The following is a 27,381-nucleotide window of genomic DNA, read 5'->3' on the forward strand; positions in this document are numbered from 1 at the left end:
ATTCCCTTGGGGTTGAAGCTAAGTGAGGCACTGCTCTGTCTGAAGCTCTGTTACTCAAGTTTGACTTTAATCTAAGTTTTGTTTTAACACAATCTAACCATAAATGACTGATTTAGCTGGAACTACAACAGGTAAGCTGATTTGTGGTGTCCGTCTTAAATAATATTGCAGTCACAAGCAGGTCGTCCATTCAAAATAAATAAGCAAATTAATAAATACAAATGAGTCTAAATGAAGTTTATGTGTTGTGAAGTGAAGGTTTATTGCTTTAAAATAATTCCTACTAAAGTGCATTGAAACTATAAAGAAATGTATCTTGGCACAATATTATCTTTTCTCCACTCCAGCTTGAAATGATCTAGAAATTAACAATATGTACAGATAAACTAAAGTATAAACAATGTTTAAAAAATATATTTACATTTTGGCATTGATCCATCCATCATTACTGAATACCGTCATGGGGACAAGCAAAATTGGATACTTTGGTGCCACAAATGCAATACATAAATCTGGTAACAAACCTTTATACTCACATCCTTGTATTAGTTTATCAGTTCATATTTCAGTATTCTATCAAATATTGATACAGCCGGAGTTATACAATGCACACCCTGAACAGCCCAACTTCCAACATATTTTCCAATGTAACTGAAATTTTAATAACAATTTTATTTTCCAAAATCATGCAACTCTATGCTCAAGTTCAAAAACAATGGTATCATCCACAGAAAACCCCATACTGGTCGATCTCAAGCCTATCAAGAAAGCACTAATGCAATGACAGCCGTGATTGAATAGAGTGAAAAAGAGATAAGTGCATTTAAAAAATTGTCCTGGGAAATCCACTACATCCATCCAACACAATATTACACTTACCTATGATTACTGTAATCCGGTAGCAGCCTGTGAAGTGATTATGTGAGCGTGCATGCACCTTAATACAAAACGCCAGTCTAAGCACTCATATGGCATGGCTAGAGTGAGATACACGCAGCGCCTGTAAGAATGATTAGAAGGAATAGTAGACGCTTTTATATTCAACAGAAATATCATTGCTAGGTGAGCTGGGAATAAATGAACAAGAGTAATAAATGGTAGTATGAATGGTAAAAGCAAAATAGAGCACCCTCAATGGTTCATTTCACTGTCCTTGTCTTTCACACAAACTACCTTAACTATGCTTCCCCTACACCTCCTGTTTCCAGCTCTAATCTCAGCATCTTTCTACCCACCTATATACACTGCACCGTATACCATGTGCATTTCTACATTTTTCAATATGTTTTATTATTGTGCAATACTTAAACACGGTGCCTCTGAAACTTTTCAAACCAAAAAACATCAAATTAATGATTTGCCTTTCTGAGTACCACCAAATCAAGTATATGATGGAATGATTCCAGGTCTAATCTAGGGCTTAACCAGGTCTGAAAGGGGATTGCATCATTTCCACTGTAGTTCTAAACAAGAAATTCTCCAAAAGAGGAGTAAAATGTGGATACAATAAACTCTAATTTAGGCAAACCCAAATACCGAAGAGCTGTCCAAGTACCACCCGAAGCAGCTCATGTACCACCAGTGGTACATGTATCACAGTTTGAGAAACACTGCTTTAAGATAATGTGAATCATCACCACTACAATACTCACTTTGCCTATTTATTTTACCATGCCATACTACACTGAAACATCATAGCCATTTTATATACATAATACTTTTGCATTATATTTTTACTCGACTTGTACAATGTTGTATAACATGTAACATTATTGTATATATGGTATATTTCTGATATTCCAGACATTGGTTACATTGGTTAGATTTAAATCTACATTTTATTGTCAATAGTTATTTATCTTATTTTTCATTGCATTTCTATTCTCCTTCATTGCAACATGGGAATTTCCCCATTGTGGGACTAATAAAGGTTCTCCTTAGACATACTCATTTTGTAAAGTTTCAATTCTTACACCAAACAAAAGGAAAACCAATACATCATTCCACCATGACAAGCCCCAGCAAAGATCCACCTGGGACCGTTTGAACTTTTCCCATGTATCTGGCAGGACATGACTGTTGCTCTTTCTTCTCTCATCAGGGGGCATAACAAACACCCGCAATCTCTCTAAAGCCAAACAATTTTCAGAGAGTTTCACACACCCAACATTCTCCTTGTTGGGTCATTGTTGTAGACCCAAAAGGCCTGCGAGACTCTATCTGACCAGGTAGTCACACTGGGAAATGTCAGCCTAGCCTCCAGCTTTACTATACGGAACCTTGGAGTCTTATTTGATCAAGAGCTCTCATTCACACCACATATAAACCAACCTTTATCCATCTGCATAATATAGCCAAAATCAGAAAAAATCTTGTAACAAATTCATGGACACTTTTTTCAGCGTTACTTTTTGACATCAAGGCTAGATTACTGTAATTCCCTACTAGCAGCGTGCCCTAAAAACTCTATAAAAAGCTTTCAACTAGTTCAAAATGCAGCAGCAGGAACTAAAAGAAGATAACACAACACCCCGATTCTGTAGTCCCTTCACTGGTTTCCTGTTGTGTTTAGAATTAAATTTAAAGTTTCTCTCTTGACATATAAAGCCATAAAGGACCTGGCCCGATCCTATCTGCAAGATGCTATAGTAACATATGAGCCAAACAGAGCGCTCCACTCTCAAAATGCTGGACTGCTTGTGGTTCCTAGAATGTCTATAAGCACAGTAAGAAGGAGAGCTTTCAGCTACCAAGCTACTGTGTTATGGAATCAGCTCCCTGCTCATGTTAAAGAGGCCCCCACAAACAATTAAGACCAGGCTTAAAACCAAAGCTAATTCAAAGACCAGGCTCTTTGAATTCAAAGATCAGACTCTTTGAATTAGCTTAGGGCTAGGCCAGTTTGTGGAAATAAAATCCACAATTTTAGCAAAGCTGCCTTAAGAGGATCTCTGCTGGAGGAAGTATTGCAGCCTGAGCATTATCCTCTGATTCCTCTTACTTTCCCTGTCAAAAACATTCATTATTCAGTTCACCTGTAGTTTGTTCATTGATATTCACATGTTGTTCTCTGCCCCACTCCCCCCTGGGCAGTGCAACTGTTTCAAATGCCTGGCTGCTGACCGCCTGGCAATGACTGAACCCAAGATGCCCTTCCTATATACTGATTCTGCTCTGTGGACCTGGATCCTCCCCTTCCCTCACCTGGCTGGATGACCCAATACCTGGCTAGAATGACCCCTACACTACCATGGATAAGCCCCCCTCCGTCCCTTAGTCTTGAGTGGGCTTAGGCCTTACAGATTTACAGAACTCTATGTGCAAATGGATGCGCATTAGTCCTGGACACATCTGAAGCCTGCCCGTCCACAGCCTCTCCTTCACTGTGGTTCTCCTCGAGGTTTCTTTTTCCCACTGGGGTTTTTGAGATTTTCCTCACTGAGAAGGAGGGTCTTAGGACAGGGAATGTTCTGGGACAGTTATCCATTTACCTGTTTTCTGTTGATTAATTTGCTTGTCTGTTATTGACCGATGTCTGTTTCACTGTTGGATTTTCTAACTTTCTGTTGGTTAAATCAATGATCTTGTTAAGCCCTAAGAGGAAACTGCTGTTGTGATTTTGCGCGTCACAAAAATGAATTTAATTTAATTGAAATAAAGTTAATTTCTGTGACTACTTGAAATTAACCTCTTTCCTTTAAATAATAAGCATACATCTGAGGGAATATTTACACTTAGATTTGGACCTGTTCATCTATTTGTTTATTTGGTTTTGTTGACTTTTTTATGTGAAGCACTTTGGGAAGCTGAATTTGTTTTTAAATGTGGTATATAAATAGAATTGAATCTATTTAGAAAAGAAAGTAGCAAAATTATACATATGTACAGAATAACAGCTTGCTATATTTTACATTCTTTTACATACCACCACAGTTCTGTCACAAAAAGACTGCAAGGCTGCTCACTCACTCAATACAGCAAAATACCACATTGACCTTAAGTAATTTCTCAAAAACTAACCACTATATGTAGCCTAAATCTACACAATCAACAGCCAGAGTAAAGCATACCAAATCAGATAATAAAAGCTGGACATTTTTCGCTTCATTTGATAAGGAGCATTTTTTAAAGAGCTATGGTGATGGGGGACATAATCTGACACCTTTGGACACGCTCAAGTCCGCAGTCCCGTGCGCGCACTGAACCATGCGGTAATTGTGAGAGTGTAGAGCCAGAAGTTGCTGTCAGTGCGTACTCACGTGCCCAGGACTTCTTTAAAATCAAATATCTTCTTTATATCGTCGACTTGTTTCTTCCACGTCTCCCCTCTACCGATATCTCCGTTCTCCCGAGCCATGGCGCGAGGAGGCGGCGGAGGAAGGTGAAGGGATGCCGGGGAGGGAGCGCAAGGGCAACAGCGGTAGAGACACACGGAGACAGACAGGAGCGGTGTGTGTCCGTGAATGAAGAGCGGAGGAGTGGAGGAGAGCCGCAGCGGCACCACGAGAGGCTCCTCCCGCGGCTGCAGCCCGCTCTCCCGCCTCTCTCCGCCCCCAGCTCTCCGCTGCGTAAACGCCATCAAAATTACGCACACAAATATGGTTGGTTCCTGTCAGGGTTGTCTTACTAAATGTCGAATTCGCATGTGAATAAGTGAGAGTTGATTGATTGATTTAGATGTGTTTTGTCTACCAGACGTTGCATAAATACAGTGTGACATAGGACTTAATAAAAGCCATGTTAAAAGTGCTTAACATTACCTGTCAATCTTAGTGCTAATACAAATTGCCTAATAAAACGAAAAATGTGCTATTTCACGACCACGGACAATTAAATCCAATGCAGTTACAATTATTTTCAAATAAGCCTCTTTATAAATAGATTGACTGTAGCCTTCAGAAAATGCATTTAAAAACAAGTCAAGAAAAAATACTACTGGCTGTAAGGCTGTAACTTTATTACACATTTTTAAATAATTGAGAATTGATGATGTTATGTTTAGCTGGTTTATTTTGAAAGGCAAACCATGGACTTCCCTCCTCACTCTGTAGACACACTTAACCAGGACTCCCTGCCACCTGAGCTAGAGCCAACACTGTTAATTGGAGCTACTTGGTTTGCCACAATTTGTCATTGTTCCACCTGATTGGGAAGAAGCAGAGCCGGCCTTAGGCTTCAGGGCGCCCTAAGCACAATTAGCCCTTGCTTCAGTGCCACGTAGACATATTTGACCAAATTTAGACACCGCCATCCTCAGACCCAAAGCAAACAAAGAACAATAGGATGAGCCAGTAGGACCATTAAAGGTTGTATTGCAGCCATTAAGACTGAAACTGGAGGCAATAGCTGTTTACAGTTTCAGTGTAGGTAGCTCCTCCCTTCAGTTAGATATAAGGCAGTGTCCACCAGTAATCTGACTAGAAATGAAGAAGCAGTTTGGATGAGCAGCAAAACGTCTTCACAACGTTTTGTCCAGTTGACAGATTTAAACTTTGGTTTTTACTCTGGATCAGGACGACTGAGGGATTACACAGATAAAACACCGCTGTCATCTCAACATAGGGAACATAAAATTGCATACGAAATTAGCAGATATTTCACATAAATGTGCATATTAATGAGGATTTTGAACACATTCAGGAGTCTTCATAGGTCATTTCTGCCATAGTCAACATTGTTAATCATTATAATATAATTAATAATTATAATAGTCCAGCAGTCCACTGTTTTGTCTCAGCATGTCTTATGGTGTAAAGTGGTGACAAAATTCAAGTCCTGTCTGAAAAGTCACTCTTCCCCAAAACTATCTTCCGCTTCATGCATTGCCCCGGCTATAATTAACTTCATTAAAAAACACCTATATTCTTTTTAGATGGATATCTAGGCTAGTATAACACCTGAGCATCATTTAGTAAAAAAACAAAACAAAAAAAACCCAAAACATTCCAATCATAATTTTCAATCTAAATGCCTGGGTTCTTGGTGGTCCACTGGTGGAGCAGCTACTTAGTCCGCTTATAGGCTGGGCCAGCCATGGGAAGAGTCTTAATTTATTTAGCCCATTAATTAAGCCTCTGACTTTGCACATTTACCACTTAGATACGTCTATCCTTATACAAGTTTCAATATGTCAAGCGTTTAAGCTCCTCTCTGTTGTCCGGACTGATGTCTGAACAGTCTATCCCTGTTTGGGACGAGGCAGCCGTAAATTCGCATTGCGCCACTGTGTTGACAACAGAGAGGACTGGCATCAGAGGTGACCCAGAACAGAGGCATGTTTCCAGGTTTAAAGGCCGCATAACCCCTGGATTACATCAGAACAGCTGCAAAGAGGCCATGGCAGAGCAATGGAAAAGCCCTTCAAAACATAGCCTTTTTATTTGCCCTCATCATAAAGCTGTGTGTAGGATATACACTATCAAAATGTCACAAAGTATGGTAGAAGATGGGCTAATAGACAAATGCTGACTTTTCTTGTTTGCCATTTGTAAAAACACAGCCTACTGATCCATGAAAATGCATTTTTATTATCTACTGTAAATTTTGGACTATAGAGCCACAGGGTTTAAAGCTTGCAGTAGATTTAGCAATTTCAGATGATCCTTTCCTATGACCTCCTCACTTGGGTCACCATATTGATTTTACATAGCATTATAAACTAGGGGTGAAAATACATTTACAATATGATAGGCCTACGGTATATGGCAACGGTTATGTTTGTTTTCTTTTCCAGTATCTTTCCATTGCCATCTTTGTAAGCAGTCTTTGCTAAAATGCTTCAACATTCTGGCATACCTATAACCTAACTTAACAGCCGTGAGCACGTAATCTCTACAAACCTCATTTCCACATTTTAGCACTGCCTTCCCCTTTTCCTATCTCCTCTATTAGTCCCAGACACTGAGGTAAAGGAGAGATAGTGTAGTGCATGTCTGTTGCAGTCTGAAAAACTCATGAGTATTCTGTCTGCAAACTACTGCAGGGAAACTCCACTCTCTTTGTCCTCTCTCCCTCCCTCCTCTCCTACTGGCTCCCTTTATGTCTGAGTCAGCACATTTGACCTACCACTTATAAAGATGATTAAAAAGAGAGACAGGGGTAGAGAGAGAGAGAGAGAGAGAGAGAGAGAGAGAGGTGGGGGTGGAGAGATGTAAAATTACATCTGAAGGTCAATGTAGGTATTGGCTTTGCATGGTGTTAGTAAAGACTGGGCTTTGTTGCGAGGTGAGTGACAGGTGGAAGAGGTGGTGCTTAGATAAAGAAGACATTATAAAAAATTATGACCTTGAAAATGCATTTAAGCATTATTGTTTTGTTACTTTTGGTCGAAGACAGCACAGTCATGGGGAGGTAATAATTTGTGAGAAGAACATGTTTAGCGCTCAAAAGGTTGTTTAGCATGTGGACAAAATATTGAAGACAAATGCATGTTGTAAAATAATAATTTTACCTTCTTAAGTATTAAGTAGCTGATTTAAGATTTAAATGTAAAATAATTACACTTTTAATATACAATAATATCTGAGCTTCCAGAGAATTTAAGCTAAAACATAAAATATCTCAAGGTATTGTTCAAATTACTTAAAATTGTCAACATAAAAGTTATGACTTTTTGGCAATGGATAGAGTACTTTTACTCAAGTGAGAATATTCCAACTTAATAAAATAGACATCCCACAAATCATATATATGATGTGATAAAGATGCTCATTTGGGCAGTTTCTTACTTTGATTGCTTACTTAATAGTCTGGGATTTGAAACAGGAAACCAATCTGTGAACTATAGAATCATTTGCCATGCGACCATACATAATTAAAATATTACTGTTGAACTGCACTGAGCTTTCCTATGACATTATTTGTTGAAGCCATTACATCACATGGATAATACTGCAGCAAAACTGCTCTTTTTGAGGTTTTTATTGCTCATAAGAGAAAATTGCAGTCTGCACTGTATTGCCTTTCAATATTTGATAACCTCAAGCTTGCATAGCTTTTCATGACACATGGGTCACTGTAGGATGCAGTATCCAGGTCTGAAAGATGAAGGCTCAAACTATTTTGTAATTTCAAAATGGTATTTACTATTCAGCAGTGCCTTGATGTGCCTCATTTGCGTTTTTTCATTTGCCTCATTTCAAAGTGGGAGCCATAACTTTTCCCAACACAGCAGCTCCTTCCATCTCTCAGTAATTGCTCTCTCCATCTACTGAAAGGAGGAAAAATATAAGGTAATAAAGAGCAATGCCATTTAGCTGCTAGCCTAATGAGAAGTGTTGCGCAAAGGCACAATCAATTTCTAATGTGCTAGTTTACAGCCCCCGACAGAAAGGCAGCAGTCGATACAGGCACAGCAAGTTTAATAATCAGTCTACAGTCTACAGTGCTGCATTATGGGAAAATAAAACCGCAATACGAAGAGCAATGAGTGTGTCAGAACCACTCGGAGGAAATTGGTTGAGAAAGATGGAGTAGCATTGATGGCTGCTGAAATATTAACAAGATTCGTGGTAAGTAAGGAAGTCAAAAACATGGATCAATTATAGTAGTGGGATTTTGCAGTTAGGATTCAGGCTTAGTTACAAAACAATAAGAAAATCATTAAAAAATATATTTTTTACAGTAAAGGGGTTTTAAAGGGTCAGTTAACAAACTCATAGAAAAGGCCATGAATAAAAAAAAAAAAAAGTTCCAATAGATTTTACATGGTGTGATACTAAACTAACACAAGGATAATTCGATAAATAGTGGATATCGCATGAGCATATTATTGGGCATATGGGTGAAGTTAATATTAGATGAGATTTTGATTCACTGTGGAGCGCTCTCGTCTTCGTCGTCCTCTGACTCTTCCTGTTGACTTTTCGTCTGTAGAGAAACAAGAAACAGGCCAACGGATGTTAAAGCTTGAATACTTCAGTCTTACAAATTAGGACTTTGTAAAATAGGAAAAAAACTGTTTCTGTTATGCTTGTCTCTGTGGAGATGTTATTGCTTTACCCTGAATGTTCCACAGCATAGCATTAAACCTGTAACTCCATGGTGATAAGCAGGTGACACCACCAGGTCAATCTTGAGGAGAGGTGACCCCACTCACAGTAACAGTGCATATATTTCAAGGTATTTTTGAGCAGTAAAAGCAAGAGTAAAGAAATGAATACTAGACAAATTTAATGTCTTACTGTTGAACATTTCAGGCAAAGTGATAACATCTCCATGGAAACTCTCTAGCAGAAAAGTTGCATAGTGAACCTTTAAGTGCCAGCTAGATTTTTAAGTCCAGCCAAAGGAAAATTAAGGGTAGGTCAGGTGTAGGCAAACTGATTTACCAGCTTGAGGAAGTCAATGAGTTTGTATGCGTCTTCTCCTGTTGAGAGGTCCACAAAGTCCCGAGGGATCCTGTAGCTAAGACAGGGGCTGGGTTGAACAGTCACTTCACTAGTGGTGTACCGAAAAGCAGGGCCCTCCTAGGCAAAATACAGTATATTTAAATCCAGTTTAGAGTTGTTCTCAAACTTTTTCCGCCAACAAATTTCAAAACACAGAACTCAACTGAAGAACCATGATGTATCCAAAACAGAATTGCACCAGTTGAAATCTGGTGTACACAAGGACTCAATTAACTTTAAACCCAACTAAAACAGCACTAAAAATACTTCCTAAACTATAATAAATAAAGATATAAAATCACTAGAATAGTTTGATAACCATGAGCTCAACATCATCTGATTAGGTACATTTGAACATTCTAAACATTTGCAAACCTGCTGCTGTGTGATTTCTCCAGAAGACAGCTCTTCCCAGGTGAACAGGAGTGAGTCCGTCACTTCACCAAAAGGGTTAAAATCAATGAGCCACACTCTCCCCTGCAAAAAATACAAATTATTCAAATCCCTATTTATATTTTATTTTTATTAAGTATGTTTCCGGAGTGATGACAAATTGATGTGAACTATTGTCATAAATATAATGTTTTTACCGCTAAATTGTGAAGCCTGTTTACATGCACAAGAACTGCTAAAAGCTTTTGTTGAAACATCTGGGATTTTTGCGACTAAAGAAAAAATTTTAACCAATGAAAAAAGTCTTACCTGGCTGTCTCTGTAGGCGTCAAAAACAACTGTAACACAGCATAAGAAAAAGTCCTTAGCATGTATATGCCACATACGCTGCATCAATAATGTAAGCTTTAGCTGAAAAGAAAGCTAGCTCAATAATTCAATCATGATACATAGTTGTAATTATGTTGTAGTTACTCACAGTCCTCGTCTAAGAAGGTGTACTGAATGTTTTTGCTGAAGAAGTCTTGAATAGCATAAGTGATGATGTCCTCCTGCTTTAGGATGTGGTGGTAAAACTGAGTGTAGTCTCTTTGGGAAATGGCTGCAAAAAGTCACAACATGTTAGGGATGTCACATATTTTTACTGTTACAATTATTTTGTGAAGAAACATCACAACTTTACGATTATTCACTATTAACCAATATATGATGCAAACAGCAATGTTGTCCTTTTATTCACAGTGTTACAACATGATTTGAAAAACACATTTTATTCTTTGCATTCTCACATTTAGTTGGAGGATGAGCCAATTTCACATGTTTTTGGGTTGACGAAGGAAATAATACTACTGCTACTACTCAAAAGAACCCCAGCCAGCCATGTCACTTTAAAGTATGATGCATTATGTATTTGTATTTTAATATGGAGATAAAAAACATACAGCATTATCACTATTATACAAACTACCTTTTTGATGATAACTGGAATGTAGTGTAGCAATGCTTACCAATGAGTTTATTCTCTTTGACAAAACAGCGAAACTCTCCTCCAGGAATCAGCTCACTCCACTTCCGGAGGACAAGCTGAGGACAACAGCAAATCAGATCAGTAATGACAGCTCAAACATCTGGTCCAGTCATAAAACTTTAGGCACCTCATAGCTGATGACAGGATCTGGAGAGTCCTGGTCGCTGCACTGAAGAAACCTATAAAGACAACAGCAAGAGGAATCTGAAATGCTGTTTTGATGTATTTTTAAGTGGAAACAAACATTTCTGGCTTAAAATAACACAAGTTACATTTTGAATAAAAGGTATTGTATGGTACTGGAACATAGCTTGTATGCATTATATTTACATCTTGGGCCACATTTCCAAAAACACATGGATCAGTTTAGCCCATATTGATGGCAGCTCCGTGGGATTAGATCAATTTGATCTATGTAATGCATGTATAATAAAAAATAAAGCCCTTACCCTTTTATTACAAACAGTTATACAATATATATTTTTTGTATAAATTTTGTTTAAATTGTGTTCATATTTTGGACAAATATATTAATAAAAATGTAAAGTGTAGGTATGAATGGCCTTTTCTGAATGCACTGTTAATTTTACCATCTTAAAAGTAAACAGTGAAAATTATTATGAAACAAAGATTTTATGCGTTGTTTGGTTGAAACTGAAAAAAGATACCTGAACACTGTACACACCCAAGCTTAAGATGTCTAAATCTAGTAAAAGTAGTCACAGTAGAATCAAATTACTTTCCATCTCATAAACATTTGCAGAGGGCTGTGCAGTGCAATAAATCATAGAGGGTCAAATGATTGTGATGCTCAGCTCAAAGTCTGAAGCATAAATCCACATCTCAGAGCTGTCTGCAAAATGCCTGTTGTTATTTTTTCACGGCACAGCCCAATCAGTGCTTCCTGCCAAAACCTGGTTATTTTTGATATTGGCTGTCATCAGAAAGTTGAATTGATGTGTGGGTGTATTGCAGAGACAGGCTTACGGTTGAGTGAGGTCGTGGGTGATGAAGTCTGAACTTTTAAACAGAAGAAATATGTCACTGAGGCTGCTGCACTGAAGGGAACTGTTCAAGGCAATCCAGTTGGCATCCTGAACATAACAGATAAAATGTGTTTAGTTTATGTGTAATTTTTACAGCATAGCCGTGATCATGTTTGTACCCGTGGTGAGCTCCAGTTAAGTTTAGGAAACACACTTCCGCCTAGAGCATTTATTGACTCCAACACTTTAGAGGTGAATTCTGGGAACTCTGGAGCCTGTAGTAAACAGAGATTTTTAACATTTTAATATTTGAGATATTAAAAGGATTTTTTTAAATTTTTTTTTACATTTACGTATTCATGGCTTGATACTAAACTGACAATTAATACTTAACATCACTATACCTTCTTTATCGTAAATGTAATGTAATGTTTCTTTTTAGATAGTCAAAACTAAAATAAAAATTGGCCTACCTAAAAATCTGCTGCCTATTATATACATTATCTTGATGTTATACTGTTCATCCATGTTTATGTAATTTTATTTATTCAAAGTTTATCTTTCATTTTGTGAACTCTAATTTAGTTTTATATAAATGTTGGTCAAACATTTGTATTAGCTCCTTAGTAAACTAAGGCTGCTCCTTTTGCATTTTTCAATTTCTTTCCTTATTCCACTTTACTTACAGTAACTGTAGTTGTTGTTTCATCATCTGACCACTAGAGAGAAACAAAGCCATGTTATAAATCAATAAATCTTTTTAATTGTAGAACGCTAACACAATTTGAGTGTTTAATGTTTACCTGGACGTCTTCTTCTGTGTCTAAATCACTGTTAATATTTATCTGCTCTGTGTTATGATCACTGAAGAGCAGAAGATTACAGGGGTTAAGCAATGCATGGGTTTATACAGTTACCTTCTGCTATATTTATATATATTGCAATTTTATATTTTCTTCTCACCTTCCAGACACTACCAATGTACCATCGTCTAGCAAGTAATCTATTACATTTTGAGGCAGTGGGAGGATCAGACTGCAAGACGAGACAAAACAAATAATAAAACCACAAAACAAGATTTATGTTCTAAGCATAAAACCTGTTTCAGTGTAAAACATAAATTACTAGTGAGATCAAGATGAAAACACAACTGGTTCATTCATGTTCTGTGTAGCAGTGATGATAGAATACATTGGATGCTAACCTACATTAACAAACCGACCAGCTGTCTTTTACCCCCTGTGTATGTAGTATTGGTTTTCTCACTAAATGCACGTTTAAAAGACACTTACCTTTTAATAGTATGTTTTTTAAATAGTGGATACCAGACCGAAAATTGACAGTTGACAACTTGCTCCTTCTTCATGCTGCAATATCCTGTAACGGAAGTGTGTCCGACGACAAAATAGTGCCCCACGATCGCATCTCTACATATATTTTCTTCAGGAAAAACACGTGCAATTGAGTCTTGTAAATAACACCCGTAATGTTGTAAATTAATACTATAAGAAGAAGCAATATGTGTATTATATTTGTTTTTATTTTACAAAACACGGAAGACTTTTTAAAACGTACTAGTAGGTGTGACCAAATCTGCCTTGTTACAAAGATCGTTTATTGATAGCACAATTACTTTCACCAAGCATTATACGTTATAATTTCGACTGTATATCATCCTATATAATCGCTATTTTAACCAATTTACAGCTATTTATCAACATAATCATCTATTAATAAACTATCAAAACTATTTGGCTCATGCTTATTTCCCATGGGTCTATTAGATTTTTCCCCTAGGAGTGGGTAGCATTACCTCCATTTCATATCTTCACCTCAACTTACACTACGCTGGACTTTCACGTGAGTTAAATTTTGTTTTACCATTTTTAAATACTTCTACAATCTTGCGTAAAATACCACTGTTAGCTGTATTAAACGAATATCCTTATTTGAGATTATGTAAGTATTTAAATCTAATTTTGGTTTAGTAAATAATGGATTGGGAATTACAACAGCCATCTAAATGTTAACTAACCAAACATCCCCTTGAAAATATCGTTTCGAGTACTTGCTAAACCTGTAACTTTACTTTATCTTGCCTATTTTTTAACTTTAGGGATTCTGTTGCAAAAATGAGTAACGGAGAACAACCCAGCGTGACCACTGAACCCCATATAGTCAAAGAAGAGGTGGATAAAAACAGATGAATTGCTCTAATAATGTGCTTTGATTATCAAGATTTACACTGCTTTTGTTGTTTTAGGTGATAGCTTCAGGAAAATGGGTGAAGCTGGAGAAGACCACGTATGTTGACCCACTTGGTAACACTAGGTACAACATGTCTCTAATATAAACTCTTAATACTTTTACATCCTTACCTTTCTTAATACTATGTTTTATCCAACAGAATATGGGAGACTGTGAAACGGACCACCAGGCAAGCCACACAAGCAGATGGTAGGATTCTTACTAGTAGCATAGTACGATAGCATATTTTCTTTCAACGTGGGGCAGTCTTGAATTGATGCTTTGTAGCTAATGCCATCAACATTCTGTAGGGTTGTGATGCTAACTGAAGGCACTACTCTGTCAAAAGCTATATTAAACTTTAATCTGAGCTGTATTTTAACACGATCTGACCAGAAATAATTGACTTAGTTGAAACTACAACAGGTGAGCTTATTTGTACTGTTAAACAAGTTTCACATAAAATTACAGTCACAAGATAGCTAGTATTAGCCAACAGTTTTTCACTCATTTTCACCTTTTTGATGAAAGTCAAAAACAGTCCTAAACAGGACCATGAACACTTTTATTGATGACAGGCTCCTGAGAAATCGTTGTTTGAATCAATTTTTATTTTTGAATACATTTTCTGACTCACAAACAGATCTTAAAACTTTTTGACAGTGTTTGCTAATCAGAATCAGAAGACTTTTATTGCCATCGTCTGTGAACACAGTTCACAAACTAGGAACTTACTTTGGTGCAACATAACACACTGAATAATTACAAATATAAATAAGGGCATGCAGAAAGTTAAAAGGATATGCTTAAAAAGTAAAAAAAATAAATAATGTGTGCATTGTGTCTCTATGGTAACTTGATGAACATTCCACTATAAAAATACATGTATGACACCCCCAGCGTCATATCACTGCAAATTATAAATTTGCTCTCATGCAGGTGTTGGGATCATTGCTTTATTAAAGAGGACACTCCATAAAGACTGCGTTGTGATGGTGAAGCAGTTTCGTCCTCCTATGAGTGCATACTCACTGGAGTTTCCTGCAGGTTAGTACTAATGAATAGTTTACTAGTGATCTAGATAAGTGTGTTCCCTGTTCACCACTATGGGAGTTTAATTTTAAACATTGGCCAACATCTGATTTAGGATGTTTTGGTTTCAATTTTCAAGTCAATTTCAATTTTCACTATGATAAATTTGATACAAAACCTATTCATATGATTTTATATGTATTTACTTCTTAGAGTTAAATTATGATTATAGCGGCAAAATAAGATTTCAAATGGGGCTTGTTGTGGAAGCTCATTGAGCAAATGTTAGAGAGAAACTTTGAAATGTTAACACACCCGTGAAATTGCTATTGCTATAGCTGTAATTAACTGCACTGACATCAGTGCATGTCATTAATGCATGCCCTTTGTGTACAGGGTTAATTGACGAGGGAGAGACTGCTGAGGCGGCTGCTCTCAGGGAACTGAAGGAAGAAACTGGCTACAAAGGAGAAGTAGTGGGAGTCACTCCAGGTGAAATTAACTGTATAATTTGGTTAGACTTTGTTGATTTTTATCTTATTTGTTGCGTAGTTAAGACTTTTTTGTTGAATTGAAGAGAAAATCTATCACATCACAGAAGAGAAAACCAAAAAAAAAAAAAAAATCATGCAAAGCTATTGAAATAGTCAAATGGCACAATACAAACTACACTGGAAAAAAACACCATTACCTTAAGGTTTATGCTGTACAGTACTGTACAAATGCAATAGTACTGTATGTATACAGGAATACAATCTGAATACAACCAATACTTTATAGTGCCAAATGTGTTTTTGATGCTAATTCATTGGTCATTGTAGTGACCTGTCTGGACCCTGGACTGTCCAACTGCACCACTCAGATAGTCATGGTAAACATCAATGGGGATGACTCTGAGAATATTCACCCAACTCAACAGCTAGGTTTGTTCCCAAAATAGTCACCACATCTTTAATATTCTACCAAACGATTGACTAATCTGCTGTTTGTGTTGTTTGCTCCTGCACAGGTGAAGGAGGTATGTAGTATTTTGTTTCTTTACTGTTAGCAAAGTTACATTTGGGGTTACACAATTTGTTACATAAAAGTACCAAATACATTATGCTAATTCACCTGAAGATACTCCAAATATTAAGCAAATATTGATTTGTTTCAAAAAAGTTTAGAACTGTCTGCTTATTTCCTAAACAATGTGTACTTCTTGTATATTGCCTTTCATCTTAATATTTTATCTTTTTTTCAGAGTTTGTGGAAGTAATACTCTTGGCTCTTGATGAATTTCAAGGCAAAATAGATGGTAAGCCAAGTATTGCCCTCACAAACCAGTTTTTAAAAATGTTATTAATAAATTCTGTTTTGTTTTCTCTCTAGAGCTGATTAAGAAGGAGAAGATCATAGTAGATGCAAAAGTGTACATCTATGCCATGGGGATGGCACAGGCTTTCTTCAAACCAAGGGAGCTTCCTATTCTCAAGCAGTAATACTGTTTTGGATAATTTAGGCACAAAGTTTTTATGTTACAAGTCACAGGAAAAGAATGTGACATAATATCTCAGAAAAAAATAAATAACTTTTTGGAAATTCCTCTTAATAATTTAAAATGACTATGTTAGCAGTTTTTATCCAAATGGTTTGCTAGGACCACATTTCAGAAACTCAGTATCATCATTATCAATGCAATTTGATTTCACCATGATGTCGAAGCCCCATATTCATGTTTTTGGAATGTACACAATTTGTACAAGTACTTGGCATGAAACGGAGCCTTTGCACTTTGTGGCCTAAACGAAGTTAAATTGTTTTTTCTAATAATACTTCACTTTGGCACGTGAAAATGAGAAACTACTTCAGGAGATTCCTTGTGTTAACATTCCTAAAAGAGTATGGACTTGTTTACAAATTTCAAATGGGATAATTGAATTGGATTATGTGCTCACTTATGTTAGAGTATTTTCTGTAGTTTATGCCTTTGTACGGTTTGACTAATGATGTACTAGATACCTATCACACATGATAGTACACTTTTAAAGCCTTAATTTTGAACTTATGAATTAGTTACTTTAAAAAGCATTTGCCTGTTGGTATCTGTGAATGAAATCATGCTTTTATTTTTTATCATTAATGAATTGTATGCTTATTGTGTTATTGTGTTAGAAGACTAACCAGATGTGATGGAAAACTACAAGTCTGTATAAACAAGTCATAAAGTAACTGAACTGAGTTGAAAAGGGTCAACAGGTGTGTAACCTAAAAAAACAGAAAGGCCGTGTGAATATGGGAAGTGGACTGGGATGTTGTTCTACTGACAAATAAGGAAATTGTAGAGGAATGTTAAGCTGTTAATAAAAAGGCTGGTTTGAGGAGGAGATGGTGGAGAAGGCAGAAGAAGACCTCATGGAAGCAGTCTGTGTAGTTTCTTCCTCTGTGCTCCTTCCCTCTGATCCCCTCTGATCAGAGTAAGAAAGTCTAATACCTGTTTTGAGTCTTTTATTGGTAAAACAGCGCATCGAGAACAGTTTTCTTGACAACCAGAAAAGTTACATACTGTATCTTTTAAATCAGATTATGTTGTATTGTTTTACCACCTCGTTGTATAATAAGAAACGACTCATACACTTCTTTTTTTTTTCTGTTTTCCAAGCTATCTTTACTTACTGCTCATCTCAATGACCTGTACCAGACCATAGGTGGCGTGGTTGTGCTTTTCTCCTGGGCCCAGTTCCTCAAATATGAGATTTTAAACTTTCTCGGCATCACTGACATTTTGGAGATACTCTCAAATGGGGTGAATAAATCTGGTACCAACTTGGACAACTCCGATAATAAAGATTCGACTTTAGAAGAAAACAATTTGAGCTGCGCATCTGCTACAAACTGTGATGGAGGTTGCCAGATTTGAAGCTTAAATCCGTCTTTCTCTGTCCACAGGACAAGAGCTTCTGTCCCAGCTGTTGATCCACGGCACTGCCCAGAAGGAGAAGGCGTTTTCCAGGTAACAGTCTGAATGTAGAGTGTGTTTCAGGAATTGGCTTGGTTCGGACTACATTCAGATAATCGAATGTGGACATGTTTTTGCTGTACTTGTCTCGCAGATTTGCCAATTTCAAATCCAGAATGGAAACGTGACAGATGTTAAGTGTTCTGGGTCTGAGGATGGAGTTGTAGATGGGGGAGAGATTATGTCTCAGGCCCCCATTTCTGTTTAAGGAAGGATTCTCTTTCCTATCTAAAATAGCTTCTTTAACTCCTCTCTCAAACCATTTCTTTTCTCTGGCTAAGATCTGAACTTCACTATCTTCAAAGGAGTGGTTAGTGCCTTTAACATGGAGATGCACGGCGGACTGGGGTCCAGAGGAACTCTCCCACCGGTGCTGGTACATCCTCTTATGGAGTAGCTGTTTAGTTTCTCCAATGTAACGCTCACTGCACTCTTCACTACACTGAATGGAGTAGACTACATTACTTTGTTTGTGGCTCGGAGTTTTGTCCTTAGGGTGAACCAATTTTTGCCTTAAAGTTTTTGTGGGTTTGAAAAGACAGGAATCTCATACTGTCTGAAGATTCTCTGAAGTTTTTCAGACACACCCGCAGTGTAAGGGATGGTAACACCTCTCCTTCTAGGTTCCGATTCCCTGTTGTCCTGTTTTTTTGTTCTCTTAGATCTATTGAAGGCCCATTTTGAATATCCACAAGCAGAGAGGCCTTCCTTAAACAGAAATGGGGGCCTGAGACATAATCTCTCCCCCATCTACAACTCCATCCTCAGACCCAGAACAATGAGAACAATAGCAGGGTCGTTAAGGGCTGAATAGCGTAGTTTCATCTGAAACTGGAGACAATAGCTGTTTACAGTTTCAGTGTAGTTAGCCCCTCCCCTCAGTTAGATTTAAAGGCAGTGGCCACCAGTATTCTGACCAGAACTGAAGAAGCGGCTACTCCTACAAGATTTGTCCAGTTGACAGAATTAACTTCATTGTTTGCTATGAATCAGACCTGAATGACTGAGGGTCTACACAGACATAGTAAACAGCATAAAAATTTGGCCTATCATGATAACATTTTGAAGTGCGATATTTTGCTACAGAAAGTATCTGAATAAACAATAATACTGAAACTACTACGGCCACTGATTCCCATGAGGCAGGATAATCCCAGTAAACAGTTACAAAAATGTACAATTTTGTAAAAAAACAAAAACATGAGCTGCAAAAAATACATAAACAAAAGAAGAACTGTAGTACTTGGGATGGATAACTAGTCATAGAAGTAAATTATTTGACCCTTTACAGTCTATATAACAATTAAAATGATCCAAACACAACTACGATTATTGATTAACCTTTGCAGCTTTAGTTCCAACTTTAATTTACTGAACGATAAGTGAATATATTAACTAAAAAAAAACTGTCTCCTTGTTGTTTTCCCAGGCATGCTCTGGCCCCTCTGTCCACAGACTACCTACAGCCTGGCTTTGAGCAGCTGTGTTTGGAGCTGTATTTGTCATCTCATTTTAGACTTAGACTTAGACTTTTAGACTTTACTTTATTGTCCCCGAGGGGAGATTCTTTTCCACATACACAGAGCTCATTTGACATATAGACAGATAAACACCAAACATCACAGTCACATAAACACATTACAAAACAGACATTATGCCTCAGCGGGGCCTGTTGTTTAAGAAAGCAATGGCTCCTGGGATCTGTTACTTTTATGAGTTTGGTCCAATTTTTAAGAGTAAGCATGTTAGAGAAGCAGGTGGAACAGTACAGTAGGATGGGCTGAATGATAGATTTATACAGTAGTAACAACAGATGTTGAGAAACATAGAGTCCTTTGAGTTTTCTTATTACTGATAGTCTTTGTTGACTTCTTTTATGAATGTCTGTCTGTGATGTGATGTTCAAATGTGAGTGAGTTGTCAATTGTAACCCCAAGGTACTTAAAGCTGTCCACTGTCTCTACTGTTTGGTTATTAATGATGATGGAATGCTGTGATCGGGGGGTGTTGAAGATCAGTTCCTTTGTTTTACTGACATTGAGGTGCAGGTGGTTATCAGTGCACCACTGGGTGAAGTGAGTGAGTGTGTCCATGTAATCCAAGACAGAGGTGTTGTCACTGAGCAGGGCAGTATTTGAGATATTTTTATTGTCTTAAAAGCATGAAAAACAAAGCTAGTTCATTTTAAATGGTTTGCACCTTATACATTCCAAGCATCCTAATTACTCACAGCTATGAGTTTATAAGCACTTTCCACAACTTTTCAGAGGCCAAACCACAGTTTTATTGTTATAGTAATGCTAACAACAATTAGCATGCTAACCGTGCACGTCTCGATTATCGGACAATAAAACGTTTCATAATTAAATATAAAATGCAGACAGTACACAGCTGACTTATTTTAACCTCAAGAGCTGCTTATTCAACATATCTCTATTGGGGAAAAAAAGAAAAAGAAAAATCAATACCTGCTCTTTAAAGACCCTGTACCTAATTTCTAGTGTCTTAAAAATGCGAAAAAATAGCTCTTTAAACTATTTCCAAAGTCTTCGCCACTTTCTGAACACATTCCTAGGTAGCATCCTAATTATTCACTGTGATGGGATTATAATTTCTTTTCACAATTTTCAGAGACCAGTGTGGATTTAGCATGCTAACACAATCCACCATTATTTTCCTGGTTTGCAGATAATAAAAAAGACTAGTTTTGACTCCAAGAGCTGCTTTTCCAATATATCTGTACCGGGGCAAAACCAATTTTACTTTATTACATGAAAAAAATCTAGTACATCCCCTTTAATTTATTATTTTTGTCCCTTATGTCCGTCAGTATCAAGCACTTGCTTCTTCCCAATGTGTCACGCTTCTCAGACGTCCTGTTTGGATACATGGCCCCTGTACACGTCATCAACAGAACCCCAAACTCTGAGTTCAACCATCTGTTCCCTGGGCTCACTGGCTTCAGGCACCCAGACCACAAGTTCGAGTGAACCAGGGTGCAGTGCCCGTCCTGGTAAATCAGGCCTGTCAAGATAATAAATCCTCTGATGTATTGTTAAGAAAACACTAAAGACTATTCTAAATGTATAATATTGTCGAAATCATGAGCTTCAATAAACAAAAAGCAGAATGAAACATGTTAGTAAGTTTGTGTCGATAACGAGCGGTGTTGTCAAGATACTAAAATTTCAAACTTGATTTCGATACTCAGGATTAGACTCAATAGAAGGATGATAATAAAAACACTCTTTAGACAGTAGAATGTGATTTTCAGCATTAAATAGTATTACTTTGTCTTCTGTTCCCACATGGCCTTATATCTGTGTAATCCCTCAGTGGTCCAGTTAGGTTCCACAGTGGTCCATGGGTGTATTCTAGTCTATGTGTCTTATACTTGTTCTGATACAGCTCAAGATCATTCTAAAGCTGTTCAGAAAAGGCTCATTTCTGTCCTGTGAATGTGACTTTTTAGTATCCTGCTCAAATGAGTATCTAGTTTCTATGTTTTTCTCTCGACAGCCAGCAGGGGGTGAGCAACCATCTGTGTTGGTCAATGGGGAGAGATAACAATTTAAATACTTTGGGGTAGTTTTTGACTCTAACCTAAATTTTAAACAGCGTGTTAAAAAAAAATGTCTTATATAATTAAATTAAATCTGTCAAACTTCAAACATATAAGACCTTATCTGACAACAGAATCAGCAAAGGCGTATATGCATGCCATGATATTTAGTCACATATCTTACGGCTATACCACATGGTCTCATACATCAGAGGCCGTCCTGAAGCCCCTAAAGTCCCTCTTCAAAAAAACATTGAAAACACTGGACAAAAAGCCTCTACAGTCTATTGTAATATCTTAAGTAAATATAATATTCTGGATCTTGAAAGTTATCAGGTATTTATGGATGCTTGCCTTATTTTTTTTAAGTTTTAAAGTTTTTTTTGGACTTGCTCCTCCACCATTAATGGATTTTATAAGTAAAAAAACGACTGACCGAGTTAATACCAGAGCATTGACCAGAGGAGACTGTGACATACAGAGAGGCAGGACCAAATTTGGCCAAATGGTGACATCTGTCAGAGGATCACAGTCATTGAACACATTACCAGCCCATGTCAGGAACTGTGGGTCCTTTTCAACCTTCAAGAACACTCTGAAACATTGGTTGAAAAATAATCAAACATGCTCACACATGTAGATTATTTTTTTCTTGGGGCATCTTAAACTCAGAATATGGTCTATTGCAGTGGTCCCCAACCTTTTTTGCACCACGGACCGGAACAATGTAGGTTTTATTTTCACGGACCGGCCTTCTACGCGTGGCAGATAAATATGGCAAAAATAAGTTAAGTGCATAAAAAATAAAACTCACCACAGTATACCGCTGCATCAGTGGGAGCCCTGCACTTGTTTCTTCTTTCCTTCTTGCTCACGTTTGTTTCTTTCAAAAAACTCTAAAACTTATCTTTTAATCCCAGGTGCTTAGTCTCCATGTGCCAAATGCAATTCTGCATATTATGCAGAGCGGACTCTGCACGTGAGTCACCTGTAGCGACAAACCCATATTTTAAGTAGGACTCCTGGTATTGTCTGTTAAATTTATCTTTCTTTTTCTTAGAGGTCGTAGTCTCCTCTTCTGGCTCCTCAGTTGTCCTTTATTCATTTGTTAAAAAGCTCTCCAAAGACTTTTGTTTTGGCTCATTTTCACTCTCTTGTGGCTCTACTTTTGTGCGTCGTGTCTGACGTGTTATACGTGATACGTCATCACGGAGACAAGAGCAGATTTATCACAGATATAATAAACTTGCCACTACATCAAATAGATGTCGGTGGCGTTTTCCTATCAGGATTTTCATTATATATCTACTGTTAAACCTTTCCTGCTTCGGTCCCTTGACCGTGGTCGGGAGGCACAGGGGAGATCCGTCTTCTCCAGGGCCGAAGGGTCACTCTTCCTCCGGGGTTTAACTCCCTGTTCTTAACCTCAAAGTTGTTTCGAGTGTGGTGCGAGCTCAAAGACCACCCCAGTCTGTTGCTCAAGAGTTGGTGGCTTTATTATCTGTACTGCACTGTAATAACGCATCACTTCTGCTCTAACTCACACACTGTCTTTTTCCAAGTGCATCTGTAGACTCACACTCTCCGCTTCTCCGCGGGTTGAACCACACTATGCGCCACATGCACGCGCACGTCACCTCTCACTCACGCTCACGCACCACACTGAACTAAAGCACATAGGAGCTAGACACACACCTCACAACACTACGGACGAGCTCATTAGCGCGTCATGAGGGACGGCCGAAAGTTAGAGTCGGAGTAGATGCGGTCGCTGATAAACTATTTACTGTTTTTGTGCGGCCCGGTAGCAAATGCGTCACGGCCCGGTGGTTGGGGACCACTGATTTTATTAGTTAAGTTTCTACATAACTTGAGTTTCGGATGTGTGTAAGTTGCACAAGATAATCTACCCCAGTCTGAAGGACAACAACGTGCGGTGGAGAGTGCTGCTCCGTGAGGTGCTGTTCTGGACTGAGAACTGAAGAGGAGGTGGAGGGACAGAGAAAAGAAGGAGAAGGAAGAGATGGAAGAGAAGGAGGAAACTTGGACCAAATTCACAGGAGGCGAGTGTGCAAACAGCAGAGTCAAATGTAGCGACTATAATTAATATAAACTATTTCAAAGTAGAAGATGAACTTCAAGATGAACTGCAAATTTTGTGGTGGAGAGTTTGTCACCTAATTGTCTCCACTGAGATGTTATTGCTTTGCCTAGAATTTTCCACAGTATGGCATTAAACTTGTATGTCTTGCATTTATTCAGTTACAGATGTTTTCATTGCTGTATAATCTCTTTTAAACATGCACCATTACTGGGCTGATATTCTTAACTTATACAAGACAAAAAAAAAATCAATAGTAATTGACAGATATAGCCAATATTGTGGAAATAATTTCTCAGTATTTTGTCAGTGAAAAATGTGTGCAAGTTATTTGGGATTCACTGTACACTGTTTGCAGCGTGTGGAGAAGAGCGACCTCCTGAGGACCCACGGAGAAGTGCAGGTGATGGAGAGTCAAATGGCAACTGTGCTTCTCAAAGGTAGATACTGAACAGAGAAGCTTTGGTTGTCCTTGTCCATGATGTTTTGACCTATAGCACGTGCATACATAAAACAAATAAATACAAAAAAATCTCATCCTCATCCTCCGCGGGTGGTCTCATCCCCTCTTTTTTCCACGGTCGTGACCTCTGCCAGAGGCCTGGGAGCTTGAGGGTTCTGCACAATCCAGTACATAACTGCAGGGCGTAAGATGCTGCAGTCAAAGCATACATGGAGCAGCATAAACAAGTGGCAGACATAGTGTACAGAAACATCTGTGCAGAGTACGGACTGGAAACCCCATAAATCAAGGTGGAAAACACCTCCAAAGCTAGTGGAGAATGATTGAGCCAAGCTCCTATGGGACTTCCGGATACAGACTGACAGAATGGTGATGGCGAACCAACCGGACATTGTGGTGGAGGATAAACAACAGAGCAAAGCCGTTGTGGTGGTGTGACAAAGTGGGCCTTTGTCCCTTTTAATAGTATTATGATTTGGTTTTGCAAATGTCTGTTCATTTTCAATAACTTCTATCCCGGGTTTGTTTTGTTTAGTTGTAATCAGTTTAAATAACCACACATTTGTTAGTTAAATATATTTTATTCAGTTAAATGTGTCTATTCAGTTCAATCCAATAATCATCTTACCTGCATCTCCACATGGTCCAGACAAAGAGGGGGCGTGCCCTATGTCGGCCATTTTATAGGCTTGAGTGGGGTCGTGGGCCGGACCATGTGGAGGGGGAAAAACTGGTTTAAGTTTGTTTATTTCTTTGTGTTAATGTCTTGTGTATTTTCATTTCATGAACTAAGTGTTTATAGTTTATTTAGTTAAACACTTTTAGTAAAGGGACTTGGGCCCGTGAGATGCTTTTATAGTGAACATAGTGCTTATGTTACTCCCACAGCCCCTGGACAAGAGATGGAGTAGACCGGGGGCGGGGCTTCCGGTACAGGAAAGTATTTTAGTCTGGGTAATTAGACAGATGGAGAACGAACAAGTGGGCCGGAGGAAAAAGGCGGGAACAGGGTCTCGTGGTTTGTTTCTCTTTAGTTTACACTGGTTCCTTTAAAAACTCTTTGGAGGAGAGGCTTGGATAGTAAGGTAAGTTGCTGTAAGTTTGTCCCTGTCAGGCTAAGAGCGCTTTCCTGGTGGAAATCGCTGGGGTGGGAGTGGGGAGGAAAGTGGCTGAAGCTCTGCTTGGGAGCACTCCGAGGCTGCAGGTGGGTCGCCGCTTCGGTTGCCTTACCGGGCTTACAGACTATTGTGCATAACAACCCACCACAAGTACTTCTCTGAAGACTAGGGGGGGAGATTAGTTAGATAATTGGACAGGTAGTTAGAGGGACACAGCTGCAGTGACTCCTTGCTATTAGATAGCTAGCAGTTAGCCTGCCACTCCCGCTGGCTAGGTGGCGTCAGTTGCCATAGAGATGGAGGAAGAGGAGGAAGGGAGGATGCCCAGGAAAAGAAAGGGAAGCCATGGGGGTAACGCTGCTCATGGAAATCTTAGCAATAGCAATAAGGGGGGAGGTCCTACAGTTAAAATTCAGAGAGTGGATGGAAATAAAGACCTTCGAATCTTCCTTAAGTTTGTGAATGGACATAGCTTCAGCTCAGTTAACCCCATCCGTCTTGCTAAGACACTGAAAGAGGTTTTGGGGGAGATCGTGAGTGCCCAGATTTTGGCAGATAGCCTATGATATGCTCTGGAAGGAAGGCTTGCTTATTAAACTGTATGACGCAGGAATTGGGGGCAGAATGTTTAACTGGATTAAGAGCTTCCTGAGTGGACGGAGTATACAGGTCCGAGTTGGGGGATGTTTTTCTGGAATTTATAGTGTGGATAATGGGACCCCACAGGGTAGTGTAATCAGTCCTATCTTATTTAATATAATGATAAATGACATGTTTAGTGCTTTGGGAGGCGGGTTTGGGAGGTCCCTGTTTGCCGATGACGGTGCCCTTTGGAAGAGGGGAAGGAACACAACGTTGCTCTTTAGTCAGATGCAGTCAGCACTTGATAAAGTCCAGGGATGGGCAGATAGATGGGGGTTTAGACTGTCAGTTGCTAAGTCCAAATTTGTCATTTTTGGAAGGAAAAAGAATATTGGGTGCCATAATTTGAAATTTTATGGGGAGCCTGTTGAGAGAGTGCGAGTGTTTAAATTTCTTGGTGTATGGATGGATGAAAAATTGACATATGGGGAACATATTCAGAGAACGGTGGATAAATGCTGCAAGGTGATAAACATAATGAGGTGCCTTACCGGCACAACCTGGGGTGCAGGAAGGAATGCGCTTTTAATGATCTATAAGGCAATGATTCGGCCTGTGTTTGATTATGGATGTGTAGTATATGGGTCTGCAGCCCAGTCGACATTGGCAAAGTTGGATGTAGTGCAGGCAAGAGCACTTCGATTGTGCACCGGGGCCATGAGAACGACATCAATTTCTGCACTGTTGGTGGAGGCAGGTGAAATACCTTTGACCCTGCGACGCAAAAAATTGGCTCTCAATTATTTAGTGAAATTAAAAGGGGCTGAAAAATCACTGCTGTCCACCCGAGTGCTGGAAGAAAGCTGGGAGTTTAGCCAGAGTGCAAGCAGAATTAATAGATATAGCTTTATACAACGTGTAGAGGGAGGTTTTAGGGAACTAGGAGTTAAAAGCAGTGAAATTGTGGCTCTGGTGCAGTGGCCTGTGATTCCACCGTGGCTGTGGCATGAGCCTATAATTGACCTATCAATAAAGAAGCTAGCCAAAAGTGGATGCAAGGGAAATCTGGCGCCCTATGTGAGAGATTATCTTGGGAACCAGTCGGAGGGGGTCACCCAAATATACACAGATGGGTCTAGAGACCCCGAACATAGTAAAGTGGGGTTTGGCTTCTGGGTTCCCCAGTTCCGTATCCAGCAAAGTCATCGGCTCCCAGATGATATGTCTATTTTTTCTGCTGAACTGATCGCAATCCTGTGGGCACTGTGGTGGCTGGAGGAAGCAGGAGTTAAGAGGTCGGTAGTATGCACTGATTCACTGTCAGCGTTGATGGCCTTGGAAGGGGGCGAAGGAAGTAAGGGACGTCCGGATGTGGTGAATGAAATTTTAATAATGGTGTATAAACTTGAGCTAGCTGGATATGATGTGGGGTTTTTATGGGTCCCAGCTCATGCTGGTCTTGAGGGAAACGATGTTGCAGACA

General features: G+C 38.7%; 3 protein-coding genes across 3 annotated transcripts in view; 1 reads left to right on the top strand and 2 right to left on the bottom strand.

Moving 5' to 3' along the window:
• camk1da (calcium/calmodulin-dependent protein kinase 1Da) overlaps nt 1-4,456 on the bottom strand; it is a 62,786-nt gene extending 58,330 nt beyond the window's left edge. The window contains exon 1 of the mRNA XM_033989516.2: nt 4,260-4,456. Within this exon, the coding sequence (XP_033845407.1) occupies nt 4,260-4,357 (98 nt within the window). The 5' untranslated portion in view covers nt 4,358-4,456. The remainder of the gene's footprint in view (nt 1-4,259) is intronic.
• A 3,887-nt stretch (nt 4,457-8,343) lies between these two features.
• On the bottom strand, nt 8,344-13,206 carry cdc123 (cell division cycle 123 homolog (S. cerevisiae)). The gene is made up of 13 exons (XM_033989758.2): nt 13,088-13,206; nt 12,759-12,830; nt 12,599-12,659; nt 12,482-12,514; nt 11,975-12,070; nt 11,797-11,903; nt 10,937-10,988; nt 10,790-10,865; nt 10,261-10,383; nt 10,092-10,120; nt 9,765-9,866; nt 9,330-9,467; nt 8,344-8,868 (listed from the first exon to the last, which is right to left on the bottom strand). The coding sequence occupies exons 1-13, from the start codon at nt 13,159-13,161 to the stop codon at nt 8,812-8,814; spliced, it is 1,020 nt and encodes a 339-aa protein (XP_033845649.1). The 5' UTR covers nt 13,162-13,206; the 3' UTR covers nt 8,344-8,811.
• A 396-nt stretch (nt 13,207-13,602) lies between these two features.
• nudt5 (nudix (nucleoside diphosphate linked moiety X)-type motif 5) lies at nt 13,603-16,555 on the top strand. Its single transcript, XM_033989759.2, has 10 exons — nt 13,603-13,655; nt 13,912-13,984; nt 14,059-14,126; nt 14,203-14,252; nt 14,982-15,089; nt 15,471-15,566; nt 15,896-15,997; nt 16,084-16,092; nt 16,318-16,371; nt 16,446-16,555. Exons 2-10 carry the CDS (start codon nt 13,928-13,930, stop codon nt 16,553-16,555), a joined length of 654 nt encoding a protein of 217 aa, XP_033845650.1. The 5' UTR covers nt 13,603-13,655; nt 13,912-13,927.
• Nucleotides 16,556-27,381: the final 10,826 nt, after the last annotated feature.

Source organism: Periophthalmus magnuspinnatus, chromosome 23, assembly GCF_009829125.3.
Source record: "Periophthalmus magnuspinnatus isolate fPerMag1 chromosome 23, fPerMag1.2.pri, whole genome shotgun sequence".
Taxonomy (NCBI): domain Eukaryota; kingdom Metazoa; phylum Chordata; class Actinopteri; order Gobiiformes; family Gobiidae; genus Periophthalmus; species Periophthalmus magnuspinnatus.